The sequence below is a fragment of the Nipponia nippon genome, unplaced genomic scaffold (genome assembly GCF_047370975.1).
Source record: "Nipponia nippon isolate SJK-2023a ecotype South Korea unplaced genomic scaffold, ASM4737097v1 scaffold_1, whole genome shotgun sequence".
NCBI lineage: Eukaryota > Metazoa > Chordata > Aves > Pelecaniformes > Threskiornithidae > Nipponia > Nipponia nippon.
In genome coordinates, this window is record NW_028262290.1 from 128,739,194 (window position 1) to 128,763,744 (window position 24,551).

Genomic DNA, 24,551 nt, shown 5'->3' on the forward strand with positions numbered 1-24,551 from the left:
GATCATCAGCAGATTCTTCCACCCACTTCTAAGACTTCAGTTCTGGGTTGAAAAGGTCAAGCAACAGCTACTTAAGCAGGTAAACTGTGCAGACTTTTTTTTTTTTTTTTTCATTGTGTGTTGCTTGGCTTTTGACATTTTTAGTTGCTACGGCATCTACTCAAAATAGGGTTTTTAAAACTGCAGTCGATTCCCTGTGATAAAACTGTGGGGATCTTTATCTTTGAACAATGAACTGCAGGTGGTGTTTGGGGTTCTGGGGTTCTCACTGTGGAACAATTTTTTCAAAGTCAAGTCCTCAAAACCCTTTATTCTTAGTAAGGCCATTGGGGTATCTTATAAGACTCAGATACTGCAGAGTGGAAATATTTTGCTGTGTTTCTTTCTTAAGCTGATGTCATCTGAAATAGAACTACTGCTGAAGCCATTGGATTTCCATTTGATGGACACTACTCCTGGTATCATAGTAGCAATTCTAGGTAAGACACAAGTATGAATTACACAGGAAGAAACACTTCCTCCGTTTCTAGCAAATCGGTAATTTCATAGCAAAATGTTAAGATTTTTAAAAAATATTTTTATTCCCAAATTTTTATGGGGTCTTCTCCAATGGTTGCACCATGAAGTCATGTTAACGTGGGTTTTCACTACACCAGCAACAGCAGCTGCAGTGAATACAGAAGGAAGAAAAACATTCCTTTGTTATTAATTGCTATTTGGATGATAGAGAGAAGGACTTATCTTTAATCTCAGAGCATTGGCCTTAACTACCTGATGCAGAGCACTCTGAAGGGAGCAGAAGCTTTCCGTCGGCTTCATGGGCCCACGGGAATAGCTGGAGGAATGAACTGCTTGACTGAGCAAGTTCACAGATGATAGATAGCTCGGGGGCCTGGAAAGCACACGTCTGTCAAGTTACTTGCACCGTGCGAGAAACACTCTGCTATGTAACACTTCCCATCCTCAGGATCATCTCTATCACGCGCACCGATGCCACGGAGGTCAGAAACAAGCCACGTAACCAGGTGTACATCCTTGCCATCTAGCGTGGAGCGCTGGTTAGCGTGGAGTGTCAGTCTGGTACACTACCACCTGACTAAGTCAAAAGCAAAAAACCCACAGCTATTGTCCATTTTAGTTCAAATGGACTTCATTCTTCTCCTACTGAAACCTTTAGCAACCTTGCCAGCAGGTTTAGCTTGCCAATGCCTTAAAATTAGAGGAAACAAAAATGAGTGCTTGCACCTTGATGTGGCCTGGCTTGCTGCCTTGCAATGAGAGCTCTCCTTTGTGTTGACCTAATGGTGATCCCACTAAAAACTAAGGAGTTGATGAACTACCGCTGCATCATGATGAAGAGGTCTTTTCAAATATAAGTCCAAACACCTCCTTTTGAGCCCTTTGTGGAAGATGGCGTGCTTTCCATAGCAGAGTATTTACCTACAGAGCTTTCCTCTCGCAGTGGCTGAGAGCCAGTTCAGGTCAAACAGGCTCAGATTTCAGGGTGATGGAGATCAGAGTCAAAAGAAAGGAGAATGTTGACAAAGCATCCATTTTTAATCAGGGTTCTCCACTGAAAAAAGTGGATTAAAAATCTCTACTTAAGAATTGACTACAAATCTAACTATATATATATATATATATATATATATATATTTTTTTTTTTTTTTTTTTTTTTTTTAACTCGGAAGCAGCCCTGGCTTTCTGTATCACTTCTGGCCACCTCCAATATAGCACTCACCCTTGTGAGGGAAAAGTATATTCTTTGTTCCTATCTTCTTTAGAGCAGGTCAGAAGGGTGGATATGGTTTGTGGGAGAATTCCTTGCAATATTCTTCAAGCAATATGTTGTTGCTTTTTTACCTGAACACGCATTTCTGTTCTAGGCTGAAGAAGCAAGAACTGAAATTGGTAAGGGGGTGAGGGAGGAGGGGAAAGTTACGGGTCCTACTGCGTGACCCTGGTTCTTTGCAGTATTATTGGATTAATTAATTTCCTTATCAAACAGAACATATTTTGTACTACAAATTTCTACCAAATTTTCTATTGCTAAAAGAGCACAGAAGGATTTCAGGAGGATTTGAAATTACTTCAGTTGTTGCTTTAACTAACTATTGAGTTGATCAAACATTTCCAGAGATGAATCTTTTGATAAAATCTTGACATTTTAACTTCTGAGCAATTTTTTCCAGCATCCATGCAGGCTTCTAGTGTGGGGGTTGTCCACTGCTTACCTTACAAATACTAAAAAGTAACGGACAGCGGAATAAGGTAGATTAAATTAAAAAATAAATTCAGTTATCCAATGCGTTGCAGTACTGGAAGGAGCACTCTGGTTATACAAAGCATGTCCTCTAAGGATAGAGATATATAAGGCAAATGTGATTGTTCCTATCAAACCATTACATTTAGAAAGATTTTGTAAATATGTTTGCAGTGTCTTGAAAGTAACAGCCAAGGCTGTTTAACTAGAATTGTGGAAATACATCACTTTGCCCTCTAGAGGTGTACTCAGCAGGAGTTAACACCCCAGGGGGACTTTGTCATCATCTCTGTCAATGAGTCCTTTTCTCAAATGAAAAAAAAATCAATTCTGTAATTAATCCAAAAGATTTCCATGTTTGTCTTGGGAGTAACAATAAACAGTGGGCAAAGAAAATCATCTCTATCTGGAAGAGAGGAAGTGATGATGGTTTTCATGCTGAAGGACTACCTCTGCTTTTCATGGAAACCCCTGTCGGATCCCAGGCAGAAAGGAGGATCCATGTGCTAGTTATTTTAAGGACAGAAATTTATTTGCAAAGCCCTGCCAGTTGGAATAAGGCATAGAAACACCAAGCTTTTGTACAGGTAGCAAGGGCACACGCTGCTTTTCAGAGAACCAGAGGTTTGTTTTCTTCCCACAGTGCTGTGTAGTGTGTTGACCGTCACCACCCCCGGAGCTGATAGTGTTTCACTCACCCCATCGTGGCACACGTATTGTTTCTTCCACCTGTTGGACCCTGTCAGTAAACTCGTTGGGGTCCTACAATGTCTGGCACTATCAGTGATACTGTCATTTTCACTTAAATCCTAAATAACAACCTGTTCTGTGGTTTGTGAAGCCTTTGTGGCATCCCTCAGCCAGAGCGGCACTCTGTAAATGAATGCAACGCTTGTTAACTACCAGTGATAAGCAGATGTTAGGTCACTGCTCATCTCTCTCATTAAGGCAATTAGTGACCTGTAGAAGATGATCAATCAGGGATTTTATCCATCTCGACGTCGGTGTCTGGTTGCCTGCACCCAGGAATGCTGCTTATAGTCCAGTTTATAATTTCTCCCTTTCCTGCTCGTCATTATTATTATGCAAAGTGCCTTTTTGCCTCTGTTAGCAAAACCAGAATCCCCCATGCCCCAGTTTTAGCAGCTAATGTCCACAATAGGGGCAACTGATCCAGTGCAGGAGTTAAATATAACCATGTCTAGTGTAAGGAGAAGATTTAATGGGAAATGGTTGGCATTCTTTCTTCCTAAAGGCGCGGGGGGGGGGGGGGGGGGGGGAGAGAGAGACGTACACACACAGACACACACGCATCCCACGGCGAGGGAAGAGGCAGAGAGCAGGCAAGGCAGAGAGGGAGCGAGGGGGGAGAGCGAGTGAGCCCCAAAGCAGCCCTGCGCCTCCGAGCCGGACTCTGCCAGGGCGCAGCCAGCATGTTGGTTCTCAGCTCGCTTCTCTGGGGATCTTACCTGCAGCTTTTCTTCTGCTTTGCTTTATCTCAGTCTGCGTACGTTGACAATGTCTTCTCACTTTCAGCAGGTAAGTTGCTTTAAGTCTTGCTACTTTTCCTTGCTTGGAGCTCTCCTCTGTGCTCTGATTCTTGTACTTTCTGGTGATTGGGAACACAGGATCAAAAAAAAAAACCACCTTCAATTGCACATCTTGGTGGAGGAATTTTGCATTGCAGACCTGTTCTGCCACATGCCGGGACATTTTTGTTGCTTGGTTGTTTTTGCTTTTTGCATTATTATTTCTGGTTTTAAACCCCTCCCTTCCCTTCCCTTCCCTTCCCTTCCCTGGGAGAAATAATAGACAAGATCCTCAGCTGCTCTAAAATGCTTTTTTTCTATTGGCTTCTATGGTGCTGTGATAATTCATGGATCTGGCCCAATTACTATATTACTTTCATGTCTCTGTGTTTTTTTCTATTTTGGATGAGCCTAGGTAGATTACAGCAGGGGAAAGAAAATGAATCTCAATGTATATCTGCTTCTATAAATAAAGCCCTGACCTCAATGAGCGCTGCCGGAGTCCGACTGGATGTTAGCAGAATAAACATCATCTGGCTCTGGCTATGACACTAACAAATACTCGGATGACTTACATAGCAAACAAGAGTCCATTGCACGGAAAATCCCTGCTAGGCAAAGGCAAAACAAATTAGTTGTCAGCTGAGCCAGGGCACTGGAAATCCCACTTAATAAATTTTACAGTTTCCTCAGCAAGACTTTCCTTTAGCCACGTTCTGTGCAAAGGAAGGGGAAAGTTGGCGAGAGCTCTGACTCCATCTCTCCTTTGAGGAACTTCCACCAACTTATGGCAAATTGCTCTCCCACCTTCTGTCTGTTACTCTGTATCTGGCAAGAGAGATGCTTCTAACTAAACATCCTAGATTCCTTCAATGTCAAATCTGAGATGGCTCAACTGAGATTTATAGGTCAAGGTCAGCTATACGTACATATCCTCCCCATGTCTTTCAGATGAAGACAGTGACCAAAAGGGTGCATATTTTAAGACTGTACATAAAATCAACCTTAGACATGCATCTAAAGACACACAGCCTTTCTCTTTCTCTCTCTCTCTCTAATGTCTCTGCTGTGACCACAGAGCCAGATGGTTTACATTCAAGACATTTAAGATAGAAGGGTGATCAGGAGGGTGGCTTGTATGAGATGATAGATTTCTGCACTAAATAACAGTAACCGTATGCATGACTTCTTTTAAAGGTTTTTAAAAAATCTTTTAAAATGTGCAGAGCTAGTACACTGTATTTCACTCCCAATGGTTTGAACAGTCCATTCATTTAAAGGTATTCTTATTCAAATAATAAGATTCTGAGGACCACAAGAGTAATGCAGATATCCTTTGGGGAAAAGCCCTATAGCATTTAATAACACAGTCATTAGAGTTCTGTAGTCATTTCAGATAGCTTTTAAGATAACATCTAGAGAAGCCTAATGTTTGAAGAAGTACATCCTTCGAAAAATTTAATCCATTCTTTTGAACATTTAGGAACTAATAATTTTTTCTGCTAAACTCTATGGGATGCTAAAAAGCATTTACATTTGTTATCATTTCTGTTCAATTGGGTATGCTTTTTCCATGATGTTGAATTAGTTAATGCTGAGATACAGGAATCATCAAGATTTGTTTTCTCTGGTATATTCCAAATTGCTTTGCAATAACATGTAAGTTATTAGACCTCAAAAATTGTTTTGAAGAGCTTTATCTTTATTTGCCACTTGTAGATGCCGCCCAGACAAACAAGAATTTCATGTTTCCATTGCCTGTGTGGCCTGGCCTTTCTCCTATGGCACACATTTGTGTGTCTAGAGAAGTCATTTAAACTGTTCTCTTAAAAAATAACAGTTCAACAAACAAGTCCTTTCTCTTCTGAGGTAGAAGTTCCCATTTCTGCTGAAAAAGTAGTAGAAGAGGCAAATATGAAGGAAAACACATAGCCTGTTATTGTCCACATGGGTGCTTTGGGGCAGAAGGGTACTTTAGTATTTTGTCAGCAATTCAGCTATGTTAACAAGGAGCTATGAACACCATTTGAATCCCTAATTCCACACCAGTGAGAAAGCTGAGATAGAATAACAATAATTGCACAGCAATAAAAATATTTTACAGCAGTAGTGCTAGACGTACAGGTTTAATGTTAAGGATGGTATTGTGTCAAAGTAGAAAGAGCACTTGGGGATGGCAGGCTAATCTTCTACCCAAATATCATGTCATGAAACAGTAACCGATGCCTGCAGGCCTTGAAACTAGCTGTTGATAGCAGCAGATGCCTCCTGGTTGCTCTTAGGGCCAGACTCCGCTTGTTGCAGTAGAACATTTTCCATGGCGCATCCCCCAGGGCTTGCCCACGAGGGACCCTGGGGCTCGCCGGGCAGCAACAGCAGCCGACCGCGATCCCTTCATCCCCCATCTCCGCAGGCCGACAGCTTCTAGTTTCAGGCTCAGAGAAGGTGTGAACCCGATCAGAAAATGTGGTTTCCAGCGTAGCAGCTCAGGCAAATTGCCACCCAATGCACCACTCCGCAATAAAGCCCTGCACCGTGCTCTTCTGACTAAGCTACTGAAAATTACCTTTACACCCAGCAAGCTCTTAGCAAGGCTTTTATCACAAACTTATTGTAAATGTTTACTTGATAATATATGGAAAAAATAACATCTGGTGGATGATTCAGTCATAATCCCACAACCTCAGGGCTGGATTAAAAGCCATACTTTGGGGAGCTCTTACATACCTGTGTGCCATTATTACTTGCTAATCGGGGCTATTTGGTATGGAAAACTACATAATAAAAAACTCCTTTAGTGCTTTGATTGCATCTGCATTTTAAGAAAAATCTCCTAAGGAAAAAACCAAACACGTCTCTATTTTCTGGTAGAAATCTCACAGGGGGTACAGGTGAATTAATTCCATTTAAATTCTCAATTATTTTAATGGTTTCTCAAATGTTCTGTGACTGTCAGCTAAGTCAATTATTTGTATCTGGCACCAAGATGTAATTTCACGTTTAAAGAATGGATTTCAGCACTGTACTTGCAAAGTCTAAAACTAATCACATTTAACAGTGAGGATGTTCTTAAGCAACAACCTGTCTTTCCTACAGTTGGGAAAATACATTTGGGTATTTTCCAGGTATGTCTGAAAACTTCTGGACTAAAAGTACTTTTATGTCTGTCCTCACACATCTTTGTGTAGCAACAGGTCACAAATAAAAAGGCTTAGAGGTCACAAAGCAGTAACTAGAAAGCAGAGATAAACAACTGTTAGGGGGGAAAAGTGTAGAACAACTTGGGAAAGAAGAATTATCTGGATCTTTGTCTGTTTTGCTGCCAGTGCCACCTTATAGTCCCATCACCCTCAAGCAACAGTGCAACCTTGTTTCTGGAAGTATTTTGAATGTCACGTCAGCTCCAAAGAGTTGAGTTTCCTGGTGCTGAAGCATCATTTCTGGAGGAAATGCTTCAAGGAATAATATTACAACATGCCTAAGCATGTGGTTGTGGTTCCACGTGGCAGTGAAAACCCCCAGGGGTGGGTACATCAACCCTCCTGGAAACAGCAGGTTTCTTTTCAGGATAACCTGTCCTATCCCACCCTTATGCCACTGTGTTTGTGGTGTCCTTTATAACCATTTTTCAGGGCTCTGCTTTACTGAGGTTCCTGCACTGTGCACTTGAGGAGGTTGCGCTCACGTGATGAAAACTAGGCGTGAATTTTATACTCATTTTTAGTAGGGTTACACAAACCAATCTGCACTTTGTAAGAACGAGCCTGAAGGAAGCCACCTTCCAAATTCAGGTAGCAGAAAGACTCTCTTCCTCTCCCCCTCATTCCTTCTTCTCCCCTATTCTACTCACCCTGGCCAAAGGTTTCTGAGGTTTTGCAGAGAGATAGGAAAGTATTTCAGTTACCAGCAACGGCTGAAGAAGAAGAACAGTATCTCTGTGCTTATTCAGACCCAAACTGCCTTTTAAGCATGCCACAAATGTATCTCTTGATTGAATTTTCTCCTACAACCAATATTGGTACACAGCCCTATGAAAAGAATATGGTTGATCAGTTTAAAGGAACAAAATGGGACAGTAACATCTGAGCACTATTGGCAGTGTTCTTCATGCTTTCTTTGCCTTTTCCCCATTATTTTCCCAAAGAAAAGGAACACCACATCTCACTGGGCTGGTGGCACAGCCTCTTTGAATCGGGAAGGTGTAATATTAACCTGCAACCAGACCTTGTGTGGGAGGATAGCTGCAGAAAACAGTTCAACTTTCTTGTGGACCAACACTGTTGGAGCAGTAAGAAGGAAGGGCAAGGCAGGTTGGGAACAGGAGCTGTGCAGGGTGACACCCTTGGCTGGGCAGCGCAAGGAAGGGACCTTGGTACCCCCTGCGTCACCGCACTGGGGGGAGAGGGCGTTGTTGCATTTGTGAGAGAAAACACAAAACCAAGTGGTGATTCCTGCCATTGAGGGAGTCGGGATCCCAGCTGCCTTTCTGTGAAAGGAATATCTGACCCCATCAACACGCTGGGTTTTTTTTCCTCTAATGAAACAACCTGCAGGAACCCTAAATATTGTCAAAATGGACAGCAGAGATGTCAGGTGGATGGGTTTTGTTTCTAAGGAGAGTAATTGTAAATATTTATTTATGTAAAATCACAAGGGAAAAAATGATCAGAGTGCTTGCAGGAGTAAGAAAGATGCAGAAGGAATTTAAAATAAGACCAACAGCTGGAAGACTCTCAAAGGCAGCAGCCAGAGCCTACTGGGAAAACAGCCCAAAGAGTGACTAGCAAGCAGAGGTGAATCTTTGAGGGGCAAAAATATCTGTCCAGGGAAGAAGCCTGGCTCTGCTCTGGAAAGTCAGCACGAGCTCAGGAGGTGCGCAGCATCCTGACGCCGTTGATGAAGGGGTTTCTGATGGAACACCCGTGAGCAGGAAGGCTTTGGCTAGGTTAAAATTCCTGATGGAAATGAGCCACTGGCAAAGGCTACAGCTTCATTAGCAGAAGGAAAGCAAGGTGGCCATAAGAGAAGGCAGTCACCTGGTTGTGGATCTGGCTGGTCAAAGTTCTTGGGGCTCAACTCGGCTGGGCATTTAAAAACTTTCTGGTCTGTGGCTCACAGAAGCCTGAAAGAGAGGCAACAGATTCTTTCAGTAGAATGTCCCTTCAGCTTGAGAGAAAAAAATAACCTTGGGATTGGCCATTTGCACTTGGTAGCCCAAATGAGTGGCTAGAAAGATAAACCAAAAGAAGGGTTGTGTAGTGGTTACCCTTCTAAGCTGATAAATAAGGCAGTTCCTGAACAGCCTCAGGGGAAAGGCTTGGACTGGTAGCAAAATAACAGTCTGGTGTGGTGTAGTTACTGTTGCTTTAAGTAAATGGGTCTTTAAAATAAACATAGTTACATTAAAGAAGTACCTGATTCGACTTTATCTGTAGTTTCTCCCCTGGTAGGTATGAACTGTGGGTTTCCTGCTCAGGTCAATGCGGATAATACTCAGGGATTACATTACCTTGGGATTCGTAGACCCCCTCTCTGGTGTACGGTGCCACTGCCTGTGCTGAGTCAGGGGAGAGCAGAGCAGCCACGCTGGTGCATGGCCTGGCCACAACTTCGTGCCTGCCCCCAGCTTCGTGTCGGGAAAGGCAAGGGGAAGACCGATGCAAGCTGCAATAGCAAAGGACCCCCCAGGAGGCCCTGTGAAACTAGCAGTACACCAATGAGTAGAAGCCCACTTGATCCTGTGGTTGAGGACAAGGAAAGGACATCAGAGGCAGTTCAGGAGGTTGTGGCATTTGCCTTGCAGCAGTAAATAAAAACCAGAAGAAGACACAGCCACTAGTGAGGAAGATGGAAGCTGGTTGCGACAAAGCTCCTTAAGTACAGCTCTGGGTCTTGCATGCAGGAGGGACAGGGGCTTCCGACCTGCTTGCGGCATTACTGGATGATAAGGCACTCAGCTTGTCAAAAAAGGTTCAGGCTATAATGCAAATGAAGGGAAAGCAGTCAGTGAATTGCTGCTTAAAGTGAGTATCATGAACGTTCACTTGCTCAAGAAAAACGCATATCAAAGGACCATGTGGTCCCCCTGTGTTCCCCTGTTCCCCCTGGTTTAATATAAGGGTTGACTTGGTTGGCTCCATGTGGTGAGCTGATGGGGGCAGAGACATCCTGAAATACAGAAGCCAGGTTTGATACCTGGACTCCTGAAGTGCAGGAAGCTGGGACTACACCAGTGGCCAGTTCAGATTTTTTTTTCTGGGGCAACATTTGTGTTACAAGTAAGGCGGCTGTCCAACTTGAGATGTGGAAGCTCCTCTCGAGACACAACCCAAGCAAAGCCAATATTTTCCAGGTAGTTGTTTTGTGGTGAATAAGTTCTCCAGCTGCCAGGGACAGAGGTCAGTACAGGAGCTGCAGCTTGGCTTTCCAGTGAAGGAAGCAGTAACCAATCTGAAGGCTTTTCTATAACCTGTGAATGTTTCTGACAGGCAGCAACCAGTCCAAAAGGGCACCGCAGCTGAAAGTGATGCTGCAGCTGGCATGGAGATCCCAACTGGTTGAAGGAAGCTTGTCCATGCTGTATCATTGCTGTGAACGAGCATAGCACTATCTGTAGTCCATAGGTACTGGACGTGCTGGTGAATACTAGATTTTTGTTGTGACCAGGCTGGAAGGTGGAGGCTTAAATTCCAGCACAGCAAAGCAAGCTGTTTCAAAATCAGATGTTTACAGTGAAAGGATGGGAGCTCCACCGACAAGCAGTCCAAAGTGCTGTAAAATCAGCTTATTCCCTGTGTACTTATAGACAGATAGTGCTTGTAGGCCTCTGCTCCTAGTACAGACATTTCATTTGTGGGTTTGTCAATATTACCAAACCCCTGCACAGGAAGGGCGCAGTCTGTGACTTCGCATTTTAGCCTCCTTGGTTTTTACACTCTGTTTCGTATCAGACACAGAGGCTTCCCATGGGTGGGCTGTATTGGCACAGGAGCACCAGCAGCATGATTGCAGCAAAAGTTAAAACTATAAAAAAGTACCATTTGTGTTTATACAGGAGGAAGTTTGTTGTCAGGATAGGCCACGTATCCCTGCAGTCTTTAACTCTTGGTGCTAGGATAGCGTGTGATTGCAAAATCAGGGGGCATGTTCAGCTGTAATGCAATACAGGATTCACCCAGGACATGTCCGGAAGACCTGTTTCATGCTGCAGCTTAGTAGGTAGAAGAGAACTGGGAAAGCCCTTCAGTTCTAGGGGGAATTGTTTGAGGAAGATCAGAAACAGGCAAGAGAGAAAAATCCCACAGGAATTAACAGACCCCAGCCTAGATGTTCTGTTTCTTCCCTTCTCCTCTCCAAGGAATCATCACTGTAATGAAAAGGAAATTGGGGGGATGCTTTCTGTAGTCACACAACTGTCATGGTAAAAGGGCATTTGGGATGAGAAGATGGCTATAGGGAGAATGCAGAAGAGGACTGAGACAGTGAGGGGGGAAGAGAAAAGAAGCTGTTAACCATTTTTCTCAGGAACTAGCAAGCGTGTATGCATAAATGCATGTGCCCGGGGCATGCACACAAGTAAAGGGAGATGCTTTGTCTAAAGAAGGCAGTGCTACAATTTCAGTTTTCTTCTACCCAGGGCAAAGTGTTGATAGATTTTTTTTTTTTTTGGCTTCTTGAAACTACAAAGTTAATGACTTTTTACTATACCAAGTCAAGATAGAGTTATTTTTTGTGAAAGGCAGGAGAATAAAGTCAGCTGGGCTGTGAATCTGTTGCAGCAAGGGTGTCATGAGGAATTAATTTAGTCCATGGTAGCAAAGTTTCAAAAAGGGATTTGAAGGCATTTCTCTGAAGTCATTCTGAGCACACAGCAACACCCACAGTCTCATAGGGATTGTCTGGGACTGTCTGAGCATACGGTGGGGCAACATCAAAGTCAAGTGCACGTTTGATCTATGTCGGCACTGACAGATTATGACCTTGCCGTTGCAGAAGGGTGGCACTGGAGTCTCTCGGCTTTGTGGCTACTGATCTCACAGATAAAGTGGGAGAGGACTGCGTGGCACTGAATGACACATAGAAGTCTTTCAGGGCTGACGCTGCAGCCATCTTACATTAATCTTTAGGGTTGCAGGCTCTTCTACAGATTGTAGTAGGTTCTTAGGCTTTAATACTCAGAGTGTTTATAATATTGTTCTGGTGTGACAAGCAATTGAGTTTTACAATCCATTCATAAAATGACTGAGACGAGATATTGTGATTTACCAGACTGGAATTTTCTGGTATTGTAACTGGGTCATGCGTGGCTTTGGGGGAGTTGCTTAACTTCTCTGTGCCTCACTTTCTTATGCACTGAAGGGGAATAGAGTTGTCAACATCATTTAGCAGTGTCTAGAGCTCTGGACCTCTGCAAATGGAAGGCAATAGAAGGAAAATTGCACAAAATAGCCCTGTTGTGGTTATTGGGATTTATAAGCCATGGGTTTATTTTATAAACCCATATTATAATGCATGGAAGTGTTCCATCCATTAGATTTTATTGGGATTTTTCATGTTGTTGTGAAACTGGAGCGCAGAGCCAACCAAATGCTCCTCTCTCTTTCTGTACTGATCTCAGAATTTTCCTTGTGCAAGCAATCTGACAGAACAGTGTATGATCTTTTGGCATATGCGTTGCCCTCATACATACACATAACACACAGATTAAATGTCTGAAGTATTTGCGTATAAGCAGCAAAAGGCCTTTCCCTCACTTAGAAATCTTCCATGACCCTTTGCTTTCCTGCGTCTTGCCATTTCTGCAGTGTTTTCTAAGGCTGACCTGCAAAGATGCAGCCACCTAGCACTCGCCAGCTGGGCTGCGAAGGGCTAACCTGGGGCTGCGAAGGGCTAACCTGGGGCCTCGCTGCCTGTGAGCGCACAGGAGGTACCAGGAGGCGCTGGGAGCCGCGGGCTGAATATCAGGAGGGGGCGGAGGACAGAGCGTCCTTGCTCCTCCAGCCAGGTGAATATCAAGGTCCGCCGTCCAGGCAGCATGCCAGGGTTCGTGCTATTGTCAAGCTTTTTGCACGTCGACTGATTTTAAATACTTTTATTTATTTATTTATTTATTTATTTATTTATTTATTTATTTATTTATTATGACAGCTTCTGAGTGTGCACCAGCTGGTAAAGTACACATTACTGCTGCCACAGCCCATAGCTGCTTTGGGGATTAAAAACAAAGTCTTTTCAAATTTTTATGAGTTATCCTTGGCTGAAAAGAAACTTGCAAGGTTTCAGCTGGATTTTTTCATTTTCTGCCAGAAGGATGGGGAAATAATTTCTGATCAGCTTTGCTCTGTTCCTTAAAGACTCTGAAGCCCCATTTCATGCAAGAGAAAACCCAAAGCCCCGTGTCTCATCCTGTAGCTCCCACAGGAGCTTCATGGGTTACCGCCTCCTCCACACAGACACCATTACCTAAGTAATGGTGTAGGGCTTGATATATTTCTTTGGCATATTTATATTAGCTGGTTTATAGGAAAAGATATATTAAGGCCATCAACTATAAACTCTAAGTTCAAAAGCGTACCAAGAGATGCAGACCATTCACCAACCTGACTGTCTGATCCAGCTCCAGACACGAGCTGTATTCCCAGCTCTGTTTATATCTCCTTAAAGCACATTTTGGGTACCAAAGCTCTGTAAAACACATTTTAAAGAAGTATGTGTTGTTGATGCTGACACATGTCTTTGGGGTTTTAAAGGAGAGCTTAATACCTGCATCACCTCTGTAAATAAAGGATTTTGACCTGTATGGCTCTCAAAAGGCACCTTTGACAAGCTCTTAAACTTTCCTAACATAAAAGGAAGAAGTGCCTTAGCCACCTTGCAATAGATGCACAGAATGGTATGGCGTGGCTGTGGCCCGTGGCACATTGCTCTCCTTGCAAGGACGGTGAGAGGAGCCCAAATGAACAACAAAGCAGCAGATGAAAAGTCTCAGTTTCAGCCGGACAAGCCCACATTCATTAACTGACTAGTCTGCCCAGCTTGTTTATTATTAATTCTGAGCGCCATCCAAGTGGGAGAAGCACCTGTGATGGGGCGTCAGCCATCAGAGGTCTCCGGCTAGCGGAGTCTTGCCCGTCACAAGCTGGGCAGGCCACCAGCAGTGCTGTTGGGGTGACAAGCCTTTGGACAGCAGCTCGGCTTCCCGTCAAGGCTTGCTGGATGAATGTGGTCACAAATAGGAAGGGAAACACGTTAAGTATCTTTTTCCGTTCTTGTCCTTTCCTCCTCGCACTTGGCCTACAGCTTTGTGATTTTAGGATAAAAGTCACTTTCATGGTTTACTTATGATTTTTTTCAATGAAATCCTGTAAATCTAACCTGAAACGAGGACAGAACTTCTCTGATACCTCTTTTGCAGCTGGGAGGTTCGTAGGGTTGAAGGTCAGCTCTAGGAGCAGCTCTAGGAGAGCTAAGAGACATATGAGCCCCACTCTGGGGGACTCAGCCTGGGTGAAGGCTTCTCTCTGCCTCTGCGTTGCATTATCTCAGATCAGAATTCCCAACTTCCAGCTACGGTCAGAAGCAAGCAGTCTGCAGGAACAAAATGAAACATTGCAACAGCTTATTTAAAATACGTTATTTTCTGAAGCAACCATTGCCAGTATACCCATAGATTTATACAGTCACTTTCTTTAATTAGATTAACGTATAGTCTGGATCATAAAACTAATTTGAGTTTGAAACTGGTAAAGATTTTCTATTTTAAAGGTGACTATTATAATTTTTATGTTCTCTGAAAATGTTTGCCACTTAGATAAGTCCTATAAGGAGTTTTTCATTTTGTCTTCCTTCTCTTATTGAATAAGTTCTTTGATATTGCATCTGTTGAAAGAGCAGTTTCCATATAAGATATGTAAACGTGCGCTCTGTGTAGGCAGGGTCTTCACATTTCACAGAAAACTATGGCAGTCCTATTCTTGGGCTGAGATTTTTTCCACTGATGGGGACTGGAGTATTCTGAAGCTGTGTTTGGCAAACAAAGGTAACCTGGAGCATAAAAATATACATTGCATTTGCAGAGAGCCTGTAAGCCTGTCAAGGTAACCTTTTTGTGATACACAAAACAAGCCAATACTGTAATGGCTGTACATCTTGGATCTGTCGCAGTTACAAAATCCATACCAATGAAATGCAGTGTTATTGGAAGATCAAATTATAGCAGTCATACCTGTAGTCACTCCGTGACTCACTCATTTTTTTGCTCTCTCTTCTGTCATATCCACCTGCCATACCTGAGTGTGGGAGGTCTTTGGGTCCAGGACCAGCCTGTTCTTAAATATGTGCTTTACAAGTACACCTTCCAGAACATAGCCATGATTGCTGATGGAGCCTCTGAAACATTAACTACCTACATCATTATATAATTGATATCTATTCTATACAATAGTAATAGTAATTAGATACCTTCTTTTTCTTGTTTTCTCATTGAGATCAGTACATGCTATCACTGTTTATATCAGCAAACCTAAATCGTGTTTCAACCTAACTTGTGGTACAGTAGTATTAGAATAAGACTATAAAGACTGAAATCAATGGCTATTTTGCTATCAACTCAGTTAGCCATAGTGTATTTCATAATAAGAGCTGTTTCACAGAATTTCAGACTTCATTGCCAACAAGAGAAAATCCCAATATTTTACAAACCAGGACTTGACTTTACTCACGAGAACATGATAAGTATCCTATTGAAGCTATAGATGCACATCTATATTTAATTTTATATTTGCAAAATATTTCAAGAACAACACTCTAATCTCTTCTTTTATTTGTTTTTTTTTTAAGTAGCAGTACAATTGCAGTGATGCAAATCTTTTTTTACAGTGCCTGGTAGTGATCGCTTAGCAACTAAGCCACATCAGGCCAGCTTTGATATTCTTATTCTTGTTGAATAATAATAATCCTACTGAAATTTAGTTAGATCATGGAATAAGGTAATACTAAGAAAGAGTGATGATACTGGAATGTGGCCTAAAATAAAATAATAATCACATTTTATATCCTGTTAAATTACAAGCTGTCCATTGCTTTAGTAGTATGCAATTTAGTCCCAATGCAATATGTTCAAATACAATCCTGAAATTAAGATAACCACAGAAGTATGTATGTGTGGTAAAAATTGAAGACCTTAGTTACAGCCGCATAAGAGTGACTGAATTCAGGATAAGCCAATACAGAACTTAAGTCTACATATCTTTGTATTTTATTGCTTGTGCAAACTGGAGACAGGCAAACTCAAACCTTTGCTACTTTTTAAAGAGCATTGGCATTTTCAGTATGTATTTAAAGCTTTAAATGAAACAATATATTTCTGTTTTTTATTATAAATCTTCTGCCTTAAATTGAAGTTTTTGGTTGAGTTTCAAACTTGTGAGGAAAAGTTGAGAAAGAGTCTTCGTTACGGATCCTTTCAGATTTTAATTGACTCATCTCTCAAAGGTATCATAACAAATAGTGCTTTAATAGAGAAGAAAATCTGGGTAACATAAACTACCCCTGAATGCTGCTGAATCACACTCCTCTGGGCAGCTGGTTTTTGTGCATCAGGACTGAGGGAAATGCTGTCCCCATTAACATGGGATAGTGGAGCTGATATAATACATTTTCCAAGACATTTGAAAAACTAGAAGTATCTCTGTCCCTTAGAAAATCTGCCTTACCTTGAGATGTGACTAATATCCAGCCTGCGATTGCTTTGCACACAAATCTAGCAATTTTGTCGCGTTTGTCTGCCTAGAAACCTAATTTGGAGATTTTCTGTTAATACCAGATACTTCACCATGGGCTCTTCTTCCTACTGTATTTGGCTCCCTGCCGCCCTTCAATTCACAGATACCCATTCCAGCTGCCACTAGCCAGAGGAATAAACCAACAAACATAGATAAATATTTGCTGTCCTTGGCCAAACCTTTGCAGGAGGCCCCCACCCTGATTTAGAGATGTATTATCCAAGGAGTAAACAGATCCAGGAAAAAACGCAGTATAAATGCATCATCTTCATGTCCTTTCTTCATGACTCTTTGGTCACAGCTGCTTGTTTTGTTGATGGAAGTTTTCGTCTTAGAAAAGGGTAAATACATTGCCAGACACAACTGAGATCCTGCCTTACCAGTCAGTCAGTGGCAAAGCTATCAGCTAAATCTGGGTTGCAGTGTAGTTATTCCCAGTGATGATGCACAAATCAGAAATAAGGCAACCTGATTTCAGTCCCAGGGGAAATATAAGCAAATGTGGTGTGGAACAACTTCCCACTCTGTTATCACAGAAGCGCCTGAAGTGGTTCGGTCCACGGGGAAGGCTGGTGGGCAACAGCATGGAGAGGTTCCTTGTGGCACATGGGCTGTAATGGGAACTGGAAGATGCTATTTCTAATAGGCTTTTGAAACAGGGAGGGGAGAGACAGAAATATTTCAATCTATTTTCTAATGTTGCCTCTCTGAAATTTTCCAAACTCAGCCTGTGTCATAACCATGTTGAGAGGTTAAAACTCTGCATAGCCTTCAGCGCAGGAAGGATCTTACAGACTTTAGGGACCACTTGGTTTCTTAAATCCCTACTTGGATTACAGTGTTACGATCAATGCACACAGGATGTAGAAAAATCCTGTGGAATGGAAACTCCTCTTATTCTATAAGAAATGTTTGTGGTGTTCAAGACAACGGATGAGTGTTTGTATTGAACAGATCTCCCTTGTTTGGAACAGAAGAAACATCTCAGTCGCAGAGCGTGCTGCCTCCTCGGCCCTCCTCCACCGCCCCTGTTTCCACCACCATACTTCAGGCATGGCTGGAGCACTGTAAGTGTGGCCTGGGAGCCTTTCTCTTCATTTTACATGACTTTTTGTGTTTGACAAAGACTGAAGTATCCTCTCGAGCACTGCTTCATGGTGTCACTCAGCAAACCTGTCTGGCTATGTTGATGTGGCTCTGTTAGGACAATCATTCAACATCCCAGACTGGGGCTTGAAGTAAACCTCAAATAGATCAAGGAATAAAATGAGGCTGGGTTTGTTCAAGCAGTTAGTTCAAGTAACTTAAAATATTCTCCTTACTCTGTTTTGGGACCTTCCTTAGGGTAAGGCAATCCCAGACTAATGGAAACCGAAATGCAATAAACCAAGTAAGGACAGAAAGGCAATTTTCCACCCTACACAATGATTTCAGAGTGTACATTATATAGGTGTCCTGGTTGCGTCAAATTTGCCTTACCCAGTAGGTGAAACGAAGGTCTCAAAATCCTCCTATGGAATCTATTCCCATCATTTCACTTTGCAGCAAGAAAGATGTGTTTGGGTTGCTGGTATGGAGTTTTCACTCACCCGTCTAGGCACGTACCTGCTCTATATGTTATGTATCCACACACATATGTTAACATATGAAACACATAGGATACAATGATATAGCACTTATTGCCAGGGTCTGTTAACTCCAATATATTTTCCATCCCAACATAAAGAATTTTTCTACCTACTGAGTAATTCATACTTCTTAATTCTACTATTCATTTACCGTATGCAAATACTGTGATTATTGCTAGTGTTATGTAAATAATGACTAGAAAGATCTCTGACAAGAAATAACTTAAGAAAAAAAACAGTGTAAAATCCTCCATTGTCTTCAGAGAGATCAGGATTGAGCTTAGGGTGCTATTCCCCCCAAACCAAAATCTAGTTGCCTCCCCTTTCCTCATCTTCTCCCCTCCCTGTGCCGGGGTTTCCACAGAAAGGAGACCCAGAGACAAGATCTCCTTAGGAAATGTGATGTACACCTTCAGTGAGGAGGAGGTTGGGACCAGGGCCCCTGAGATTCCCCCAAGCAGCCCAGAGAGTAATCTGAGCATAAAATCACCCTTCACACCATCGCCCCCATAAAAACACAAAATAAAACTAAGTAGTTACTAGGATGATGGGAGTCATGTGAATTCACTACGAGCAGTTTGTGCTTTGGAGTCTCTAGTCGGAGCTTTTCTGGAAAATGGCTTTTCACTTGGAAGCTGAAGATCAGTGGTGTTAACCCAGTGTTTCTGATTCACTGGTCGTCTGCATTTCCAGAGGAGATTGCTTTTGTCACACGTTGTAAATAAGGCAGTTTACTCATGCAAACCTAGTTTTAAAGTCAAAAGATTAGACATTCATTGATCTTTAAAGGCACCAGCTCTGGTCTGCAGTGAAAAAATGCCTACAGGTTAGTATCTTCTGGGGCGAAGTTCACGCTGCCTATAGCCCCACTGAGCGTAGTCTCTATTATTAGAGCAAAGACACTATTTTCGGAGAGGAGCTGCTACTTGTAAAGTGGGGTGGGGAGAGAAGGGTCAGGTCTAAGAATAGGCCAGGGTCCCACGCTGGCTCAGAGGGGCGTATTGCAGCCTGGCTGCGACGTGCCTCTGGCTGAGGAGGAGGAGGAAGCGTGGGGTAGGACACTATGCTGAAGTGCTAATGTTCAAGCATCCGTGAAGATAACCTTGTGACAAACCCTAGGCTTCTCCCTAACGGAGTGAATAAACTCTCTTGAGGCTGTAGCATTCAGTGTCTGTTTATTTATGCATTTTTCCCACTGGCTACATATGGCTGCAGGTTCACCCATATGTTTTATGTTACGTAGAAGCTGCTTGCCCTGGATATGAAAGAGTTGTGTGAAGAGCTCCAGATAACACAGGCTTCCTCTCTGCCCGGATTGCATTGCCCCACAGGGCCTCCTGGCCCCCAGGTGGGTGATGCGTTTGTGATTAAACCACATCGTTCTCTCACTTCCTCCAAGGTCCTTACAAAGCTGTAAAACATCTTCTGCAAATGCTTTTTACCACATGAGCATACCAAGCTCTGGCTTAATTTCATTTTGATATGACTGTGCATAAATCATGTAGGCTTTTTACCCAATGTTCTCATCGCTGCCTTGCATACTCCAGTAGGTTTCAAGTTCACCCTTCATTTTCGTGGAGTTTTACAGTGGGTAGCACCCATCAAAAATCCCAGAGGTGCCATCACTTCCTTCAGAGGCTCTTTGCTAGTTTTTTCTTTGCTTTAGACTCTGTTGTCCTTTATGTGAGGGAAAGAGTCCATGGAGTGGATGCATAAGAAGTGCAATGAACTTGAATGTTACTGGAGTACATCCCTGAGAGGGCGAACACCTACAGTACAGATCAGAGACAAGGAGGGGCTTCAGAAGGGCAATGGGATGGGATTCAAGAGATGTGGGAACTCCTAGCTTGACCTGCAACATCTCTGCCTCTGACTTGCTGGGTAGCCTTGGGTCAGTCCCTTTGAGCTCCTGTTTCTTTTTCTACAATTTTTACATTCAGAAATCTTCTGAGGGAGGGCAGAAATCTTCTGAGGAAATGGTCCACCTCTAGGGGGAAGGTTTTTGCGAACATCTCTGTAGCATGGAGAAGATCACCCATCTGCCTTTCTGTTCCAGTTTATTTCCTCCAAAGAAAAATACAACTTTTCAGGGAGAGGTACTACCAGCTGTGCCTGGTGCTTTGGGACAGTGATCTTCCTCGAGGCCCCTGGGTGCTGGTTTTATTACAGTACAGCTAATAGCAGGCATGGCACGGGACCTTCGCTGCAGCAAAACTGTGACTGAGGCTTTGGCAGCCCGAGAAGTTAACAAGCACCCAAACACTGTTTAAAAAGTAAGGACGGTGCATCACAGTAAAGGTTCAGTTATGTGGCAAAGAGCTTAGCTCTAATTATTTAGAAGTCAATACTTCAGAAGGTATTTGTAAATAGCCTGGAAGATGCAATGTGAAAGCCACGAAGTCTTGTTTTATGAACCTTGACTTTTCTGTTCTGCCATTTTGTCTTTGCTGAGATGAAGGATGAGGCAGACTCATTTAGCATGTGAGTTATGAAGTGTGGAGAGAAGCGATGGGAAATGTTTGTCCTGTCCTGTATTGAGAAAAGACTTCTCTGCATTATGAAACAGCCCTGCAGTGTGGTTGGCCATGATCCAGAGTTGCAGTACATGTGAAGGAAGCAGTTGTTATTTCAGTCTTCGCTAGACTGTCTTTTTTAAAAAAATCCTCTTATTACTCTTTCTGACTTAAATTGGAAGAACAGTAATATTAATTCTATTGTTCTGCAAGCTCCATTGCTATAAATAATATTAATCTTGCAACCAAATGATCTATGATCCCTCCAAGAATATTTTTAAATAGAGTAGGCTGGCAGATTTTATCACAATGGCAGACAGCGGGGTGGGTGTAACATGGCCTTGGAATTTTTAATTATAAATTGCAGGACTGTGTCTTATAATGGGCCAATGTTAGAGCCAGCAGTCCTCGGGGCAATACTTTTGTGACAATGGTCACCTGGAAATAAATGCTATCATTACAAAAAAATACCTAAGAAGTATTTCTGAATTCTTTTCTGCTGTAGCTTGCATGACTTTCAAAGGAATTGTAAAAGCTCATACTGTTGACTCAGAGATTAATTTTAACACTTTTTCATAAGAAGGAGAATTAGATTTGTAATGATATAACTGAGAGTATAATTCCTCCCATGTGTAACCTAAAGTAAAATGAAAGAAAAAAGATAAAATTTGACTCTGACTCTAATAGGATGCATTCTGATTTTCACTATTGAGAACCTAAAATTACTCTACTGACTAAAATAATTGTAGTAACTTGCATTTGAGGGTACACTTTGCTTCTACCCATGTACAATTTGCATCATGGTTTGGACAGTATAAGACAGGATAAGCCAGGATCCAAACCTGGAGTGATTTGTACATTGAATCTGATGCTCCTTTGATGGAGGTTCATGGGATGTTTTTCCTTAGTCATTCAAAAATAAAAGGTGGTCTGTGAACTGAAGCATTCTAGAAACAAAACTGTTTTTCTGATTTGTTTTCTGAGATGGGGTTCAAGGTCTATCTGGATTAAGAAGTCTCCTGAAAGGAGAATCAGCCTTATCTGAGAGAGAGAAATATCTTCAGGATTCAGAAGCGCATCGATCTTCCATGTCCATACCACACTGCAAAGCCCATCCCACATGTTTTATGCCACTCCCCTTACCGCCCCTTTGGCTGACCTCCTTTGCCAGCTGACACGGTGTCTCTGTGCCCTCGTTGTCGCTAATTCTTCAAGGCTCCAATAACTTCTCATCTTTCCTTTGCCCTAGGCCTTTTTTCTTGCTAGCTAGTTTTCTTCATCTAGAAGATGACCCTGCACTTCTCATTTCAGTCCAGCGTGCTGTTCAGCAGTGGCACAGACCTGGCATTTAGACACCACATTCAAACACCACATCCAACTCCCTAAGCTTGTGGGCTCACACTGTTCCCAGGAGACACCTACAGGGCCACGGGTTGAGGTAAGACAACTGCCTGTGCCTTCTGACTAATGCATTCACTTTCCTCCCTAGGGTCCACAAGGAATTCCTGGTATAATGGGACCAAAAGGGGAGAAAGTAAGTGTCTGTGTTATGGAGTTTAGTGTATTTTTGAGGGGGCAAGGAAAGAGATGGGGGGCACTTGTGTTAACTTTTTTCCTTGTCTGTTTAGTCAATGGTGGGCCTTTTGGATGTGGGGATTTGCTTTAATTTGAAATGTAAAGCTGTGAATTGGTTTGAAGCTACTATTTAAATCTTCATCTTTCAGTGTTCATTTTCAATCCTGAAATTTTTTTTATGGATTGTCATGATAGCTACCTATGTCTACAGTATGTGTTAAGAAAGTAGCTGAGGTGCACAAGTCAGTGATCTTACTGATCCAACAGCCTTTGACCACCATGTGAGGACGTGAGAAGCAGAGCTCTCCCATGCAGTGTTAACTGTGTGGGTCAACTCAGATGTTAAAAGTGGTCTATATGTTAAGTTAAGGCTTCAGCTCTGCAAAGCATTTGCTCCACAATGATGCTTAAGGAGCCTTATACCTGAAGCTGAGCACGTAATTACATGCTTTGTTATACAAGGGGGTGACTATAGATTTAGGACTGAAAACACAGGAAGAACCAAGGAGCTCTGCTAAAGCAATTCTTCTCATTTTACCTCTGGAAGCAAAGTCTTGAACACAAAGATATTCACAATTTATTTTTTTTTTTATAAATGCATTAACTAATGAGCCACTGTGCTTCATGTGGTGCCTATGAGACTAATATATTCCTTTCTCTGGCAGGGGGAGATTGGCAGGCCAGGAAGAAAGGTATGAATGAAGGTGCTGTCTCAGACACCCGTCTAATACTTGGCACATAGCAGCTGTCAGAGCAGGGTACAGACAATAGTTAAATAAAAATTAGCTAACGTTGAAGTTTAACAGGTTTGTGCTGCTTCCCCTGGTACCCAGGATGGGTGGTAGGGAGCTCTGGGTGCAGGGCTGGAGAGCTGGGCCCTTTGGTTTGAAGAGCTGTCCCAGCTGGTTTGAATTCGACAAATTCCCTCAGTAAGAGCATGCAGCACTGGCCAGACTATTAAAACAGAGTGGGAAATTAGCTGAATTACGTCTCTGTGGACAGGGGAAGCAGAGTATGGGAGCTGTCATAAAAGGTGTACTAAAAAAAGCCCAAAGCAAAACCAAACTTTTTACTCCTCCAAAGTCTAAACAAGTCTTGGCCAAATACCCCCAAAGGAGGAATACCCATTAATGATTATACTTACAAAGTTTTGGCACCAATGCAATGTGCTGACTACAGTCCTATGCTTGGTGACATATGAGCCATGATATATTGTCAAAAATATGTGGCCCTACATGTGATGAAACAGAATGCGTTATCTTAGTCGCTAAGTACCTCCATTTAATATAATTAACTTTAAAAGAAGACAGAAATGCAGGATGAAATCGGAGATACGCAGGGGGTAGTCACTAACCAGGAAAAGAAGTACCCTTCTAATAATATACCAAGGATTTTAACACCCTTCTAATAATATACAAAGGATTTTAACACCAGCTACCACTTAGTAATTCAAATAAATACAAAACATAAACAAAAGAGGTCTTTTTCTTTAATATAAATTGCAAATGCCCTACAGTAAAAAAAATATTACTTATATAAATTCAAGTGTTCAAAACAGTAATGGCTCAGAGTCACCCACTGAGCTACAAGAGAGTGCAAGCCTTAAACATGGTACATCAGTACTTACTTACTCTTCTGACAAAAACTAGTAGGTCCCAAAAGGGAAGTTATCCAGGTTGGAAATAAAACAGAATAACTCCTGCTAAAAGTTGTCTCGTTTGTAGGAGGTCACTCTTAGCCCCAAAATGTCATGATGACATTTCTAAGGTCATATTGTCAAGTGGCGTAAAGCAGTGGAATAGCACTAATCTGCAGCATTTTAGGAGATGAAACTCAAAGAGTGATTTAGAGACAGTAATTAAAACAGACAAATAACTATGTATGTAGTTATTGCTAGTCATATAGTAGCTAATAAAGAGCAAGTATAGCTAGTAATATGAGAATGTTCAGAATAAGAATAATAGTAAATAAAAATAGGAATATCTTAGTTAAAGATTTGGTTCTGTTCTTAATGTAAATTGGATTCGTACTGATATAATTACATGCAGGTCTTTTTCATTTGCATTGTATTATTAACTGAAAAGAGGATTTAAGTTATTGATACTGGGGTTTTAGGATGATTATTTTGACTGCACGTAGATTTACTCTGTAGCTAATGTATTTATTTGAATCAGTATAACCTGGTATTTCTGCTGCCTCCAGTAGCATCAACACAAACTGTATTATGAATATAATATAGTATTTTTTGTATTAAAAACAAG

General features: G+C 42.1%; 1 protein-coding gene across 1 annotated transcript in view; it reads left to right on the top strand.

Moving 5' to 3' along the window:
* The first annotated feature begins 3,602 nt into the window (after positions 1–3,602).
* The window catches only part of COLQ (collagen like tail subunit of asymmetric acetylcholinesterase), a 46,945-nt gene continuing 25,996 nt past the window's right edge, over positions 3,603–24,551 (top strand). The window contains exons 1-5 of the mRNA XM_087772186.1: positions 3,603–3,802; positions 17,529–17,641; positions 19,446–19,550; positions 22,205–22,249; positions 22,956–22,982. Of these exons, the coding sequence (XP_087628312.1) occupies positions 3,697–3,802; positions 17,529–17,641; positions 19,446–19,550; positions 22,205–22,249; positions 22,956–22,982 (396 nt within the window). The 5' untranslated portion in view covers positions 3,603–3,696. The remainder of the gene's footprint in view (positions 3,803–17,528; positions 17,642–19,445; positions 19,551–22,204; positions 22,250–22,955; positions 22,983–24,551) is intronic.